Genomic DNA, 16,890 nt, shown 5'->3' with positions numbered 1-16,890 from the left:
TCACTGCTGTATCCCTAACACCTGCAGCAATCCCTGGGGCAGAGTAGAGAAAATAAGTGTTTCTTGAATGAATAAATAAGACAGTGAATGCGGTGGCTCTCCTGTAAACAATGCATCTTTTCCAACGTTGGCACCAGAGCTTAGTACCATGCCCACCACACTGTGACCCTGGCAATGAGAAGGCGGTGCCTGTGAGTGTCTATGTTTCCTTGACAGCCCCTCTGGCCCTCATTTGCAGGAGGAAACTGGCCGCCAGACTTCAGGAGGCAGAAGAAGCAGCTGAAACTGCCCAGGCCCGGGCTGCCTCCCTCGAGAAAAATAAACAGAGACTCCAGGCAGAAGTTGAGGACCTCACCATCGACTTGGAGAAGGTCAGAGGGTCAAATGCTCAAAACTGCCTATTTACCATGGGCGGCAGGGCTAGGGAGAGACTGTCACACATCTGGGATCATCAGAAAGAAACACATGGCTCAAGAAGGTGCAGCACAGCGGTACCTTCAGGAGCGTGCTAGACATGGCTGCTGCTTGAGCACACGTTCATGAACTCTTCTGAGATCTAACACTCAACAAGCTACTGTTTAAACAGGGCCACAAGACCAAGCACAGTGGCTCATGCCTCTAATCCCAACATTTAGGGAGACCCTATCTCCACAAAAAACAAAAATTATTTTATTATTTTTAGTTTTTGAGACAGAATTCCGCTCTTATTGCCCAGGCTGGAGTACAGTGATGTGATCTCAGTGCACTGCAACCTCTGCCTCCTGGGTTCAAGCGATTCTCCTACCTCAGCCTCCTGAGAAGCTGGGATTACAAGTGCCTGCCAACACACCTGGCTAAGTTTTTGTATTTTTAGTAGAGATGGGATTTCATCATGATCTCGAACTCCTGACCTCAGGTGATCCACCTGCCTCAGCCTCCCAAAGTGCTGGGATTACAGGTGTGAGCCACTGCGCCTGGCCCCCAAAAAATGTTTAAATTAAAAACTTAGCCAGGTGTAGTGGCACATGCCTGTGGTCCCAACTACTTGGGAGGCTGAGGCATGAGGATCATTTGAACCAGGGGTTCAAGGATACAGTGAGCTGTGATTGTACCACTGCACTCCAGCCTGGGGGACAGAGTAAAAACCTGTCTCAAATAAATAGGGCCACAAGCAGGACAAAATCTGCCTCTGAAAGTTACACGATGCACCCTCCCTGTTCCCCCCTCTCTTACACAAACTACGTCCCACATACTTTGCATGGCTAACTATTCCTATTTGCATCCCTGGTTCAAACTGAGTTGCCAGTCTCTATGAGAATTATATAAGATTTGCAGTGGCATACACCTCCCTGGTCTTGGTCTAGATGGGACCATGATTTATGCTGGCTGTCAGAGGCCAAATGCAGCCCAATGAAAGAATGTGGCTGCATGAAGTGGCCACATAGGCAGGAGGTCACATCCATGTGAAAGGTTTCAGAAAAAAAGTTCTGGCTCGGTGGTTCACGCTTGTCATCTCAGGACTTTGGGAGGCTGAGGTGGGAAGATTGCTTAAGCCCAAAAGGCTGAGGATACAGTTAACTATACTTAGGCCATTGCACTCCAGCCTAGGCAACAGAATGAGACCTCACCTCCTAAAATAAAAAAATAAAAATAAATTGGGCGTAGCTCACACCTATAATCCCAGAACTTTGGGAGGCCAAGGCGGGCAGATCACCTGAAGTTAGGAGTTTGAGACCAGCCTGGACAACATGGCGAAACCCCATCTCCACTAAAAATACAAATATTAGTCAGGCGTGGTGGCACACACCTGTAATTCAAGCTACTCAGGAGACTGACACAGGAGAATTGCTTGAACCCGGTAGGTGGAGATTGCAGTGAGTCAAGATCACGCCACTGCACTCCAGCCTGGGCAACAGAGCCAGATTCTGTCTCAAAAAAAAAAAAAAAAAAAAAAAAAAAACTCCTGAAACTCAAAAAGGTTTTGCTACTCCGCAAAAGAAACAATGCAAAACTTTACAAAAGTTAATATAGCACAACAGCAAATAGTTGCCAGGGAGTTATGAGAAAGATGAAACCTATGGAAAAATAAAGTAAAAGAATAGTCAGATATGAATTGGAAAATGACGCATAATGTATATTACTGCATTACAGTGAAATACATTAAGGGGAGTTAGGCTGAATGTTGTAAATCTGGAAAGGCCACTGTGACTCAAACTCCTCATTTTACATTTTACAATTCTCTCATTTGAGAGAATTCTAACCTGGGAAAATAAGGTGGAATGCCCCAGGCCACACATCTCTGGGAAGTTTTAGAATCATGCAACTCTTTGCAGATTCTCTGTTCTGTGCCTCTGCCATAGGTGTTGAATTATATTCAAATTCCCAAGGGGTCTACAGCCTCAAGAGTTACTGGGGAAAGGGAAGGAAGAGTGGTTGGTGGGGGATGGGAGGAGGGGACAGAGGCAGGGAGGTTGGACCCCTAGAGACCATTTCCACCTTACTCTAGGCCAATGCTGCAGCCGCTGCCCTGGACAAGAAGCAGAGGCTCTTTGACAAGATGCTGGCCGAGTGGCAGCAGAAGTGTGAGGAGTTGCAGGTGGAAGTGGACAGCTCGCAGAAGGAATGCCGCATGTACATGACAGAGAGCTTCAAGATCAAGACGGCCTACGAGGAGTCTCTGGAGCATCTAGAGTCAGTGAAGAAGGAGAATAAGACCCTGCAGGGTGAGTCTGAGGGCAGGTGGATGAGATGGGCCTGTAGGGATGGGGACATAGCCAGACCCCCCTTCATCCTGAGCACATCATCAGTTGAGCACCTGGCACACAGTAGGTGCTCAATAAGTGTTTGTTGACTGACTAGCAAGTGCTTTGTAGAAGCACTTCAGCATTCAGCAGTGTAACTTTAGGTGAGTTGCTTAATCTTTCTATGCTTCACTTTCCTCACTTATACAATGAGGAAATAATCAGCATGGTGGCTCATGCCTGTAATCCCAGCACTTTGGGAGGCTGAGATGGACGGAACACTTGAGATCAGAAGTTGGAGACCGGCCTGACCAACATGCTGAAACCCCATCTCTACTAAAAATACAAAAAATTACCAGGCATGGGAGTGGCCGCCTGTATTTTTTTTTTTTTTCCTTTCTGTTGTATGTAGCCTGTAGACCCAGCTACTTGGGAGGCTGAGGCAGGAGAATTGCTTGAACTGGGGTGGGAGGAGGAGATGGGGGCTAGAGGTTGCAGTGAACCGAGTTAATGCCACTGTACTCCAGCCTAGGCAACAGAGAAACACTATGTCTCAAAAAATAAAAATAAAATAAAATAATTCTACCTTACTTAAAAGGTGGTCATGACATGAAATAAGATTATGGGCTGGGCACAGTGGTTCATGCCTGTAACCCAACACTTTGGGAGGCCAAGGGGGGCAGATCACCTGAGGTCAGGAGTTCGAGACCAGCCTGACCAACATGGAGAAATCCCATCTCTACTAAAAATACAAAATTAGCCGGACATGGTGGCACATGCCTGCAATCGCAGCTACTCTGGAGGCTGAGGCAGGAGAATCACTTGAACACAGGAGGCAGAGGTTACAGTGGGCCAAGATTGCGCCATTGCACTCCAGCCTGGACAATGAGTGAAACTCTGCCTCAAGAAAAAAATAAAATAAAAAAGATTATGGCCAGATGTGGTAGCTCGTATCTACAATACCAGCACTTTGGGAGACCTGCTTCTTACCCCAATGGAGGAATGACTGTGCCACCTGCCATGACCCTGGAATGCTGAGTCTTACTAACATGAATATTTTTATCTCAGAGGAGATAAAGGATCTCATTGATCAGCTGGGTGAGGGAGGAAGGAGTGTGCATGAGCTGCAGAAGTTGAAGAAAAAATTGGAGATGGAAAAGGAAGAACTCCAGGTGGCGCTGGAAGAAGCTGAGTCTTCCCTGGAGGTACCGTGGGGCCATCACCTTGGGGACTGTGGACGCTTGGCCAGGCACTGCACACCTTCTTGGCCAGAAAGACTAATGTTTTTATTCCTGGTAGGTTGAAGAGAGCAAGGTGATTCGAATTCAGTTGGAACTGGCTCAAGTTAAAGCTGACATTGACCGGAGAATCCATGAGAAAGAAGAAGAATTTGAGGCTACCAGGTACGGAGCTGGTGGGATGGGAGGCTGACTCTTAAGCAGTGTGATGGCGCAGAGTCCAGAAACCCAGGTCTCTCCCACCTACTAGTCATGTGACCTTGGGCAATTCAGGTGAACCGCTCTGAACCTTAGCTTCCTCATCTGTGAATTGGAAATAAAGACTGGCTTCATACTGTTGTTTCACTCTCTGGTTTACGAACACTTTGGGTTTTTTTTTTTTTTTTTTTTTTGAGACAGAGTGTTGCTCTGTTGCTTAGGCTGGAGTGTAGTGGTGCAATCGTGGCTCACTGCAACCTCTGCCTCCTGGGTTCAAGCAAGTCTCCTGCCTCAGCCTCCCGAGTAGCTTGGATTACAGATGCATGCCACTGTGCCCAGCTAATTTTTGTATTTTTAGTAGAGACAGGCTTTCACTGCCAGGATGGTCTTGAACTCCTAACCTCAAGTGATCTACCCACCTCAGCCTCCCGAAGTGCTGGAATTACAGGCATGAGCCACTACACCCGGCCCATGAACACTTTAGCATGTAGTATTTTAGCCATGATCGCTAATGAAGCAGAGCATCTGTTATGTGCTCACTGGCTTTTTGTATAACGTCTTTGGAGAAAAGTCTGTTGTTTGCCCCTTTCAAAAACTGGATTGCTTCTTTTTATTGTTGAGTTGTAAGAGTTCTTTACATATTCTGGACACTAGACTCCTATCAGATTTGATTCACAGATATTTTTTCCCATTCTATGGGTTGTCTTGTTACTTTCTTAAAGGTATCCGTTGAAGCACAAAAGTTATTTAATTTTGGCTGGGTGCAGTGGCTGACACCTGTAATCCTAGCACTCTGGGAGGCTGAGATGGAAGGATTGTTGGAGGCCAGGAGTTCACGACCAGCCTATGAGACCCCATTTCTAATAAAAAGAAAAGAAAAAAAATTTTTAATCTTGAAAAAGTCCAGTATTTTTCATTTGGTCACTTGTGCTTTAGAGGTCATATCTAAAGACCCATTGCCTAATCCAGTCACAAAAATTGATGCATGTATTTCATTTGAAGAGTTGTATAGTTTAAGCTCTCCTATTTAGGGCTTTGGTACATCTTGGGTTAATTTTTGTATATGGTGTGAGGTAGGGGTTCAACTTTATTCTTTTGCATGTGGATATCTAGTTCTCCCAGCACTATTTGTTGAAAAGACTTTTCTCCCCATTGAATGATCTTGGTACCCATGTTGAAAATGAATTGACCATAAATGTGAAGGTGCCTTTCCAGAATCTCGATTCTATTCGATTGATATATATGTCTATCTTATACTAGGACCACACTGTCTTCATTACTTTAGCTCTGTAATAAGCTTTGAAATTGGGAAGTGTGTATCATACAAATTTGTTCTTCCTTTTCAATATTTTTTTGTTGTTGTTATTCTGGGTCTCTCACATTTTTAGGACCAGTCTGTGAATTTCTGCAAAGAATGAGCTAGAATTCTGATAGGGATTGTGTCAAATCTGTAGATCAATTTGAGGATTATTGCCACCTTAACAATATTAAGTCTTCTGACCCATGAACATATATCTCTTTTTGTTTATTTACATCTTCCTTAGTTTTTTCAATAATGTTTTATACTTTGTGCTTATATTTATTTTTTAAGTCAAAGTGAATCACTATTTCATTCACTTTGGGGGATGTGATAATACCCTCTCCCATATCTGGAAATTGAAAACAACTCAAGATGCTCTAAACCCAACAATGTGCCTGCAAGTAGTGGGCACTGAGGGGTGGAGCTGAGGTGAGCATAGTGAGGGGTGGGGATTTCTGAAAAGGCAGGTGACAGGGTCTTTTTTCTTTTTTTTTTTAATCTTTTTTAGTCTGCTGCAGGAGACAGGGTCTTTATATGACAACCATGTATTTGCCTCAATTCAGCAAGTGTTTAGAACACTTATGTCCTTGGTCTCCTATAAAGGGAGATTAGTATAGCTTATATGATGGCTTTATGGAAATATTTATGTTGATTACAATATAATTATTATACATGTAACCCTGGCCTGGGCAATATGTTGAAACCTCATCTTTCAAAAACATAAAAATTCAAAAATTAGCCAGGTGTGGTGGCATACACCTCCCGAGTAGTCCTAGCTACTCAAGAGGCTGAGGTAGAAGAACTGCTTGAGCCCATAAGGTCGAGGCTGCAGTGAGCCAAGATTGTACCACTGTGCTCCAGCCTGGGCAACAAAGTAAGACCCTGTCTCAAAAAATATATATATAAATATAAATAAAGACAATCAATTGATGAATGTTGTTTTGAAGAGAAATATAAACCTGACTTGCATGGCCAAAGCTCACATTCTGTAATGGAAAAACCAGGGACTTTAGCATCTGGATTTGAATCATGACTCCATTCTGGGCCAAATGCATGACCTTTGGCATGTTTTCAGCATCTGAGAGCCTTAGTGTTTTTGCAGGGCTGGTTTACATGTTAAATGTACTGGGATTATATAAGATATGTGGGAAATGTTCAGTAAATATGACCTCACTGGCCAGGCACAGAGGCTCACACCTGTAATCCCAGCACTTTGGGAAGCTGAGATGGGAGGATCACCAAAAAAAAAAAAAAAATAGCTGGGCGTAGGGGCATGGCCTGTAGTCCCAGTTACTCAGGAGGCTGAGATGAGAAGATCACTTGAACCCTGGAGTTTGAGGCTGCAGTGAGCTATGATCACACTGCTACACCACCACAGACTGTGATGGTTTTTCCATTACAGCTTGAGCCACAGAGTGAGAACTTGTCTCTAAAACAGCAAAATGACCTTCCTTTTATTTCCCCGAAGCATAAAATCCTCATCCCTGTCTTGCACCTTTTTAAGGGTTTAATTTCACGACATGGTGGCTGTACTCATGCTGGTGCTGAGACCTCTTCCCAAGAAAGGTTTAGCGCAGGCTGAACAGCCAGCAGAGTATGCCAAGGTCTTCTCTGCTTGGACTTACAGGAAAAACCACCAGCGGGCAATTGAGTCCTTGCAGGCCAGCCTGGAGGCAGAGGCCAAGGGCCGGGCAGAGGCACTTCGGCTCAAGAAGAAGATGGAGACGGACCTGAATGAGATGGAAATCCAACTGGACCACGCCAACAAGAACAACAGCGAACTTGTAAAGACACTGAAAAGGCTGCAACAGCAAATCAAGGTAGTGATCTGGGAGGAGGAGAAACTAGGTACAAGGCAGACCATTATCAGTTGAGTCTGAAGGCCTAAAGGGAGCTAATTGAATGCATGTCTTCAGCCAGGATAAAGGCATAAGAGTGAGAATGCGGGGTGGCTGGCAGTCCAGGGAATAGGAGGTTTGGGGACTATATAAATAACAGGCCCCCAACCACCAAGAGTCCAGATTCCAGACAACTGAAAAGATGGACCAAAGGAGGGAAACAGGAAGTTGGGCCTGTCTTGATTATTTGTTGATTGATTGACTGAGATGGAGTTTCACTGTTGTTGCCCAGGCTGGAGTGCAGTATCGAGATCTCAGCTCACTACAACCTCCAACTCCCAGGTTCAAACAATTCTCCTGCCTCAGTCTCCCGAGTACCTGGGATTACGGGTGCCCTCCAACACGCCTGGCTAATTTTTGTATTTTTAATAGAGAGGGGGTTTCACCATATTGGCCAGGTTGGTCTCAAACACCTGACCTCAGGTGATTTGCCCACCTTGGCCTCCCAAAGTGCTGGGATTACAGGCGTGAGCCACCACGCCCAGCCCCATTTTGATTTGTAAAATCATGTTTTACTTATTATAAACTATTTCAGACATAGAGAAATGAAGAACACAACAAAACTCATATACCCACGACTTGCCTTAAAAAATAAACAGGCCAGGTGCAGTGGCGCACGCCTGTAATCCCAGCACTTTGGGCGGCCGAGGTGGGTGGATCACGAGGTCAGAAGTTCAAGACCAGCCAGGTCAACATGGTGAAACCCTGTCTCTCAAAAAATAAAAATAAAAATAAAATAAACACAAACAGAGCTGAAGATCCCTTCATAATCACTCCATTATGAGGCTGGTCTTTACAGCATACACAGCCAGAATCACACACCCAACGCTTGCTAACTGGAGACGTGCCCTAACTAGGCACTGTTTTAGGTGTCCAAGAGTAGACAAGAAAATACTGGGCACACTTGGTGTTCACATGTAGTCCCAGTTACTCAGGAGGCTGAGGAGAGAGGATCGCTTGAGGCCAGGAGTTCCTGACCAGCCCAGGTAGCATAGCGAGACCCCATCTCCACAAAAAATAAAATTAGCTGAGCATGGTGGTGTGTGCCTGTAGTTCCAGCTACTCAGGAGGCTGAAGTGGGAGGATCACTTGAGCCCAGGAATTGGTGGCTGCAGTGAGCTATGACTACATCACTGCACTCCAGCCTGGGTGAGAGTGAGACCCTGTCTCAAAAACAACAAAAAAAGAACAAATGTGGACAAAACAGAGAAACATCACCCTGCAGATAGCAACAAAAATAAAACTGTAGTATTAAAACTGGTGATAAGTTCTACGGAGAAATAAGCAGACAGGCCAAACGCCGTGGCTCACACCTATAATCCCAGTATTTTGGGAGGCTGAGGTGGCGGATCACTAGAGGTCAGGAGTTCAAGACCAACCTGAGCAACATGGTGATACCCGGTCTCTACTAAAAATGGAAAAATTAGCCGGGTGTGGTGGCAAGCACCTGTAATCCCAGCTACTTGGGAAGCTGAGACAGGAAAATCACTTGAACCTGGGAGGTGGAGATTGCAGTGAGCCAAGACAGCACCACTGCACTCCAGCCTAGGGCACAGAGCAAGACTCCGTCTCAAAAAAAAGAGAGAAATAAGAAGACAGAAGAGAGCTGGGGATCAGCCTAGATGGGATTAGAATATGATTGTCAGAGGTCACTGGGGAGGCCTCCTTGAGAAGGCTGTGCTGGGAACACCAGGCGCTCTATCATAAGGAAAGGTTTGACTTCATGTTAGATAACTTCCTGGGTCCTGGCCCTGCTGAGGCTCCACCACACCATAAACTCCCCAAGAACAGGTCTGCTCCTCACTCTTCCTCTGTGGCCTCCCTGCCTGCCCAGTTTCCTGCCGAACCCAGTCGATAAAGATCAGGGCGCCCTCAAGCCTGGCCACCCCCACATGGTATCACGGCCCAGGGTATGGGTTCAGACTGGGTCCCTGTGCCCCTCAGGACTTGCAGGTCCAGATGGACGAGGATGCCAGGCAGCACGAGGAGCTGCGGGAGCAGTACAACCTGCAGGAGCGGCGCCTGAGCCTGCTGCAGACAGAGCTGGAGGAGGTGCGCTCGGCCCTGGAGGGCAGTGAGCGTTCACGCAAGCTGCTGGAGCAGGAGGTGGTGGAGATCACCGAGCGGCACAACGAGATCAATATCCAGGTAGGACAGGGCTCCTGAGTCAGTGCCACTCGCACCCACACTCGAGGGGCTAGGGAGTGCTGGGGTAAGGCCAGGATGGTGCCCAAACCACATGAGCGACCCTCAAAACTCAGAGGCAGGCAGTTCCCCCAACTTGGCAAATCCTCAAAACTCATCTGCAGAGCTTTTTGTAAAACTGTGATATAAAAGTCCAGGATATAAAATATATCCCAGCATGGGCTGGGTACAGTGGCTTATGCCTGTAATCCCAGCACTTGGGGAGGCTGAGGCGGGTGGATCACCTGAGGTCAGGAGTTTGAGACCAGCCTGGCCAACATGGTGAAACCCCATCTCTACTAAAAATACAAAAATTAGCCAGGTGTGGTGGCGCGAACCTGTAATCCCACCTACACAGGAGGCTGAGGCAGGAGAATTGCTTGAACCGGGGAGGCAGAAGTTGCAGTGAGCCGACATCATGCCACTGTACTCTAGCCTGGGTGACAGAGCGAGACTCCATCTCAAAAAAAAAAGTGTATGTGTATATATATATATATTTATGTATGTGTGTATATACATATATTTTATGTATGTATGTGTGTATATATAATTTATGTGTACGTATATATACATATATATGTATATATATGTGTATGTGTATATACATACACATAGACACACACCACACACACACACACACACACACACACATAAATATATATACACACATATATATAAGCTGCTACTTGGGAGGCTGAGGCACAAGATCCGTTGAACCCTGGAGGTCAAGGCTGCAGTGAGCCAAGATCGCACCACTGCACTCCAGCCTGGGCAACAGAACAAGACTCTGATTCAAAAATAAAAATGAAATAAAATATATCATCTTGGCCAGGCACAGTGGCTCACATCTGTAATCCCAGCACTGTGGGAGCCAGAGCTGGGAGGATTGCTTGAGTTCAAGAGTTCAAGACCAGCCTAGGCAACATAGCCAAATCCTGTCTGTAAAAACATACAAAAAATTAGCTGGTGGTGTGCATCTGTAGTCCCAGGTACTCAGAAGGCTGAGGTGGGAGAATCGCTTCAGCCTAAGAGGTTGAGGCTGCAGTGAGCTGTGATTGCACCATTACACAATCCAGCCTGGGTGACAGAGCAAGATCCTGCCTCAAAAAAAAAAAAAAAAAAAAATGCAGGAGAGGGACCCTTACCCCATGCAGAGGGCACAGGGCCATTTCCTGTTGGGGTCTGGCAAGCATGTCTGGCAGAGGTTGCTTTCTTTCCTGAACACAGGAAGGGCCATGAAGAACCCTGGCTCATGGTGATATCTCCCTTTCTTCCTCCAGAACCAGAGCCTCCTTGTGGTCAAACGCAAGCTAGAATCAGATGTCCAGCGCATCTCCAACGAGCACGAGGAGCTCATCAGTGAGTTCCGCTCAGCGGACGAGAGGGCCAAGAAGGCCATGACGGATGTAAGTGCGTGTGTCCCTTGCTGCTGGCAGGCAGGCCCTGGGTACCTGCTGAGGACCAGGCTGCCTGGGCAGGAAGGCCCCCTCCTCCCCTCATGGGCCACTGTGGACCCAAACATGGGGCCCTGCCAGGGAGAGTGTGGCCCAAGGCTTTTCTAAAAAGCCACACACATGAAAGTAAGAAAGAATTATAAGCTCTAGGTGATCAAGTGAAAGATGACAACACGAGGCCCAGGGTCTTGCATCAAAGAAGCCATCAAAGTGGGCTCATCTGGGCAGGCTTTTTGGCAATGGGATGCATTAAAACAACCTTGGGCTAGGCATGGTGGCTCACGCCTGTAATCCCAGCACTTTGGGAGGCAAAGGCGGGAGGATTGCTTGCGGCCAGGATTTCAAGACCAGCCTGGGCAACATAGCAAGACCCTGTCTACTAAAAATTTTTAAAATTAGCCAGGCATTGTGGCACATGCCTGTAGTCCTAGCTACTCGGAAGGCTGAGATAGGAGGATCACCTGAGCCCAGGAGTTTGAGGTTGCAGTGAGTCATGATCCCACCACTGCACTGCAGCCTGGGTGACAAAATGAAACTCTGTGTCAAAACATGAAATAATAACAGCAATAAAATAAAACAGTCTTGGGCCGGGTGTGGTGGCTCACACCTGCAGTCCCAGCACTTTGGGAGGCTGAGGCGGGCAGATCACCTGAGGTCAGGAGTTCGAGACCAGATTCCCCTCCCCTCTTGGAGGCAAAGGAGAGCATAGGGCACCCCCTCCACCAAATCCCAACATGGAGAAACCCCATCTCTACTAAAAGTTACATACAAAGTTAGCTGGGCGTGGTGGCAGGCGCCTATAATCCCAGCTACTCAGGAGGCTGAGGCAGGTGAATCACTTGAACCCGGAAGGCAGATGTTGCAATGAGCTGAGATCATGCCATTGCACTCCAGCCTGGGCAACAAGGGCAAAACTCTGTCTCAAAAAAAAAATCAGCCTTGATGGAAGTGCTAGTAAAAGGAAGATGGATGAGCCCAAGGATGCAGAGGAGGATGTTGGCAAGATGTGCCCCCAAGTGCTCTCATCCCAGTATCCCTTTGGGTGTTCACACCAGCCTCGAGTGATGGGTTCTATTTACTCCCCACTTTGAAGATGAAGGAATACAGATTTTCATCGTCAGACTCCTCTCACTTGATTGAAATCCCAAGAGTTCAGGAACACTGCTGGTCTTTATTGCTACCTCTCAAGAGCACAGGCCTGTGCCTGGTACACCGTAGACCCTCATGAACATTTGTGGAATGAATGTAAGGAGAAAGGGGCTGAGAGGGGATTAGCAACGTGCTGAAGATCACTCAGGGCTGGACACAGTCCTAGGTCTTCCAACTTCAGAGGCTGTGCTCTTCCCACCCTCCATGCTGTGCCCCTCGTGGAGGTGGCAATCAGTTGGGTTTCGCTTGAGTGCTCCCAGCTGGTGGGAGTCTGTGGGGATGGGAGGCATGAGCTTGGTTCCCCTCCCCTCTTGGGGGCAAAGGGGAGCACAGGGCACCCCCTCCACCAAACCCCAGCAGCATGTCAGTGGGGCTCCCCTTGTCAACCAATTGGTTTCCTAGAGACCGGGAGACAAGGTCTCACATCTCTCAAAGGTGCTATGAACTTGGGTAGCGCCCAGCTCTAACTCCTGCTCTTCTCCCCACCCACAGGCTGCCCGCATGGCAGAAGAACTCCGGCAAGAGCAGGACCACTGCATGCACCTGGAGAAGATCAAGAAGAACTATGAGGTCACCATCAAAGACCTGCAGGCCAAGATGGAGGAGGCAGAGCAGCTGGCTCTGAAAGGCGGGAAGCGTACAATCATGAAGCTGGAGGCCAGGGTGAGGGCGATAAAGGGCTCAGCCAAGGGAGGAACAGCGATCTGGTGGGGGGCAAGGGGATGTGGGGTGCCTGTCTTTTGCCAAAAACATGTCCTGTGCTTGATGAAGAATCGGGTTATGCAAGTGCTAGGAAAGCAGAGGAAATGGAAAGGACCAGGTGCAGTGGCTCATGCCTGTAATCCCAGCACTTTAAGAGGCCAAAGCAGGACTGCTTGAGGCCAGGATTTTGAAAACAGCCTGGGCAACATAGTGAGACCCCCACCTCTAAAAAAAAAAAAAAAAAGAAAGAAAGTTCAATTAGCTGGGTTTGGTAGCACATGCCTATAGTCCCAGCTACTCAGGAGACTGAGGTGGGAAGACAGCTTGAGCCCAGGAGGTTGAGGCTGCCGTGAGATATGATAGCACTATTGCACTTCAGACTGGGTGACAGAGCCAGACCCTGTCTCAAAAAAAAAGAGAAAAGAAGGAAAAAAAGAAAGAAGGGAGGGAGGGAAGAAGGGAGGGAAAGAAAGAGAAAAGGAAATTGAGAGAAGAGCTCAAATTTCTCTCAAGTTCTCCTCTCCGCTTTCCCTCCCTGTCACCTTCCTCCCCAGAATGTCCTTAGCCTCAAGCAGAGCAGTCCTCAATATTCTTCTTGCCTTTTATTACTCACTGAAAGAAGACAGGCCTTAGTCTTTACCCCATGAAATGCCAGAGCTGGAAGGGCCCAGAAGGTTCTGTCATTTTGTCTGACTCCCCGACACCCCGGTTTCCCAGAGGAAGGAATTTGAGGCTCAAGGGAAAGTGTCTCACGACCACAGCATTTCCTGTAAAAGGTAGAGCCCACCTGACTCTCCTGTCCAGGGTCCATCCCCTCACCTCTGGGCAGAAGGTAGACACTGCAACCACAATGCCCCTGTCTGAGGCCACTGAGCTCTGAAGTTCAAAATTATGCATTCCAGGAGGCTGAGGCAGGAGGGTCACTTGAGCACAGGAGGTCAAGGCTACAGTAAGCCATGATCATGCCGCTGCCCTCCAGCCTGGGCAACAGAGCAGGACCCTGACAGAAACACAAAAAACAAAACATACGCGTTGGCTCAGCTGCATTCCTCTCTTCCTCCCACAGATCAAGGAACTAGAGACAGAGCTGGATGGGGAGCAGAAACAGCATGTGGAGACGGTCAAGACGCTGCGTAAGAACGAGCGTCGCCTCAAAGAGCTGGTCTTCCAGACAGAGGAGGACCACAAGACCAACCAGCGCATGCAAGAGCTGGTGGAGAAGCTACAGAACAAGCTGAAGGTCTACAAGAGGCAGATCGAGGAGGCGGTGAGTGTCCATGCGCCTCCCTGCTCCTCCTTCCCTGATGCTTGTTTCTCAGTGCAAGTTGCCAGCCTTGCTGGGAATTAACCACAGGGAAAGAAGACATTGGCCCGAAGATGACTCTGCAAGGCTCACGTCCATGGTGTCTCCTCCTTGGAATCCAGTGGGGGGGAACCAGACACTATACACCAGAGATAAGAGCTTGTAAAGAGGCCAGGCATGGTGGCTCATGCCTATAATCCCAGCACTTTGGGAGGCTGAGGTGGGTGGATCACTTGAGGTCAAGAGTTTGAGACCAGCCTGGCCAACATGGAGAAACCCTGTCTCTACTAAAAATACAAAAAATTAGCTGGGCATGGTGGCGCGTGCCTGTAATCCCAGCTACTCAGGAGGCTGAGGCAGAATTGCCTGAACCCAGGAGGCGGAGGTTGTGGTGAGCCGAGATCGCGCCATTGCACTCCAGCCTGGGTAACAAGAGTGAAACTCCGTCTCAAAAAAAAAAAAAAAAAAAATTAGCCAAGCATGGTGGCGGGTGCCTGTAATACCAGCTACTCAGGAGGCTGAGGGAGGAGAATCACTTGAACCTGAGAAGCGGAGGTTGCAGTGAGTAGAGGCCACACCACTGTACTCCAGCCTGGGCAACAAAATGAGACTCCATCTCAAAAAAAAAAAAAAAAAAAAAAAACTGTAAAACAAGTGGACTCTTAGACAACCCATAGAACTAATAAAAATGCACATTTAAGCCAGGCACGGTGGCTCACGCCTATAATGCCAGCATGTTGGGAGGCTCAGGCGGGAGGATCACAAAGTCAGGAGTTCTAGACCAGCCTGGCCAATATGGTGAAACCCTGTCTCTACTAAAAATACAATAATTAGCCAGGCGTGATGTTGCATGCCTATAATCCCAACTACTTAGGAGGCTGAGGCAGGAGAATCACTTGAACCTAGGAGGCAAAGGTTACAGTGACCCAAGATTGTGTCACTGCACTCCAGCCTGGGTGACAGAGCAAGACTCTGCCTCAAAACAAACAAACACATGCACATTTAGGCTGGCGCAATGGCTCACGCCTATAATCCCAGCACTTTGGGAGGCCAAAACAGGTGGATCACCTGAGGTCAAGAGTTGGAGACCAGCCTGCCCTATATGGTGAAACCCCATCTCTATTAAAAATACAAAAATTAGCCAGGTGTGGTAGTACACACCTATAGTGCCAGCTACTCAGGAGACTGAGCCAGGAGAATCGCTTGAACCTGGAAGGCGGAGGCTGCAGTGAGCTGAGATTGCACCACTGCACTCCAGCCTGGGCAACAGAGCAAGACTCCGCGTCTCAAAAAAAAAAAAGCACATCTAACCAGAACCAGCCATGTTTATGCCCCATTTCCCGCTGTGCCTTTGTCATAGGAGGACCAGGCCAACCAGACCCTGGCTCGATATAGGAAGACGGTGCATGAGCTGGATGATGCCGAGGAGCGGGCCGGCATAGCAGAGACCGCCCTAAACAAGCTGCGCACCAGACACCGCGTGGCCGGCAAGGGCATCACCTCCGTGGAGATCATCCAGGTGTCCAAGACAGGCACCTCAAAAACCCTTTCTGAGGAGTGAGGCCCTCCGTTTCCTAGGCCACAGCCGGTAGGTGTGTACTCCACTCTGGATGACCTCACTCAGAGCGCTCGTTGCCTGCACCAGCTCTGCTCCTAGTAGTGGTACTATGTGACTCAGCTGTAGTCCCCCTGCTCCCCAGCTCCAGTCTTTGTCATACCCAGTCTCATGCAACAGCAACCCCAAAGCTCTTCCCCTGCCTCTTCAGCTGCAAAACTCCTCTAGATTCTCACAGCCCTCAGGTGGGGTGCTGTTCACCTGTATCACAGGTGCTGGTCGACCTGATGTTCCCCCAAATGCATGGAAGGGCAGTTTCCACATGTGATGCCACTTGACACTACCCCTGGAACCTAGGTGCTTAGTACCAGTCACAGGGACATCCACAAGTTTATGGCAATGTATGTTCGTCTTTTGCATCCCCCACAATATCATTCTTCACTGGAGATTTCATCAATCCTGGTTGAATTCAGGCCTCTAACACTAAGAAAATGATAATTATCATCATAGCTACCATTCCTTGAGCACTGAGTGCAGGTGGGATTTTAGGGTAACAATTTAAAATAGTCCTTATTCCCCTTAATTCAGAACTAACCAAGGACAAAAAATGTTGGTGATATCATATATAAAAGTTAAAATAGGCTGGGCACAGTAGCTTGTGCCTGTCTATCTTAGTTCTTTGGGAGGCTGAGGTAGGAAGATGGTTTAGGCCCAGGAGTTCAAGACCAGCCTGGGGAACACAGTGAAAACCTGTCTCTACAAAAAATAAAAAAATTTTAAAAAGCCAGCCATGGTGGTGCACACCTGTAGTCCCAGTTACTTGACAGGCTGAGACGAGAGGATCCCTTGAGCCCAGGAGTCCAAGGTTACAATGATCTATGATCGTACCACTGTTACACTGCATTTCAGCCTGGGCAAGAGTGAGGCCCCATCTCAAAGAAAAAAAAGTCAAAATACCAGTTTTATTATGCCATAGTTCTAGATTGAGGATGTGGCTTTCACATGTGTCCACTATACGCAACATCATACTTTGCCTCAAAATTAAAGACACCTGAAACCCCAATGCTACTAAAAATACAAAATTAGCCAGGCATGGTAGCTCATGCCTATAATCCTAGCACTTTGGGAGGCCGAGGTGGGTGGATCACCTGAGGTCAGGAGTTCAAGACCAGCCTGGCCAACATGGCAG

The 16,890-nt window shown here is 47.8% G+C and overlaps 1 protein-coding gene across 1 annotated transcript in view; it reads left to right on the top strand.

Annotated features, from left to right (window-relative positions):
• Positions 1 to 16,377, top strand: part of LOC116541972 (myosin-16) — a 52,859-nt gene extending 36,482 nt beyond the window's left edge. Inside the window, exons 22-31 of the mRNA XM_032266522.1 lie at positions 239 to 371; positions 2,486 to 2,702; positions 3,789 to 3,925; positions 4,020 to 4,123; positions 7,084 to 7,276; positions 9,299 to 9,502; positions 10,819 to 10,944; positions 12,634 to 12,804; positions 13,910 to 14,110; positions 15,507 to 16,377. Coding sequence (XP_032122413.1) covers positions 239 to 371; positions 2,486 to 2,702; positions 3,789 to 3,925; positions 4,020 to 4,123; positions 7,084 to 7,276; positions 9,299 to 9,502; positions 10,819 to 10,944; positions 12,634 to 12,804; positions 13,910 to 14,110; positions 15,507 to 15,707 — 1,687 coding nt within the window. The 3' untranslated portion in view covers positions 15,708 to 16,377. The remainder of the gene's footprint in view (positions 1 to 238; positions 372 to 2,485; positions 2,703 to 3,788; positions 3,926 to 4,019; positions 4,124 to 7,083; positions 7,277 to 9,298; positions 9,503 to 10,818; positions 10,945 to 12,633; positions 12,805 to 13,909; positions 14,111 to 15,506) is intronic.
• Positions 16,378 to 16,890: the final 513 nt, after the last annotated feature.

The sequence above is a fragment of the Sapajus apella genome, unplaced genomic scaffold, assembly GCF_009761245.1.
Source record: "Sapajus apella isolate SASKATOON/1434 unplaced genomic scaffold, GSC_monkey_1.0 scaffold159, whole genome shotgun sequence".
NCBI lineage: Eukaryota > Metazoa > Chordata > Mammalia > Primates > Cebidae > Sapajus > Sapajus apella.
The sequence above is the reverse complement of the archived record's forward strand: the minus strand, read 5'-3'. Positions and strand labels throughout refer to the sequence as shown.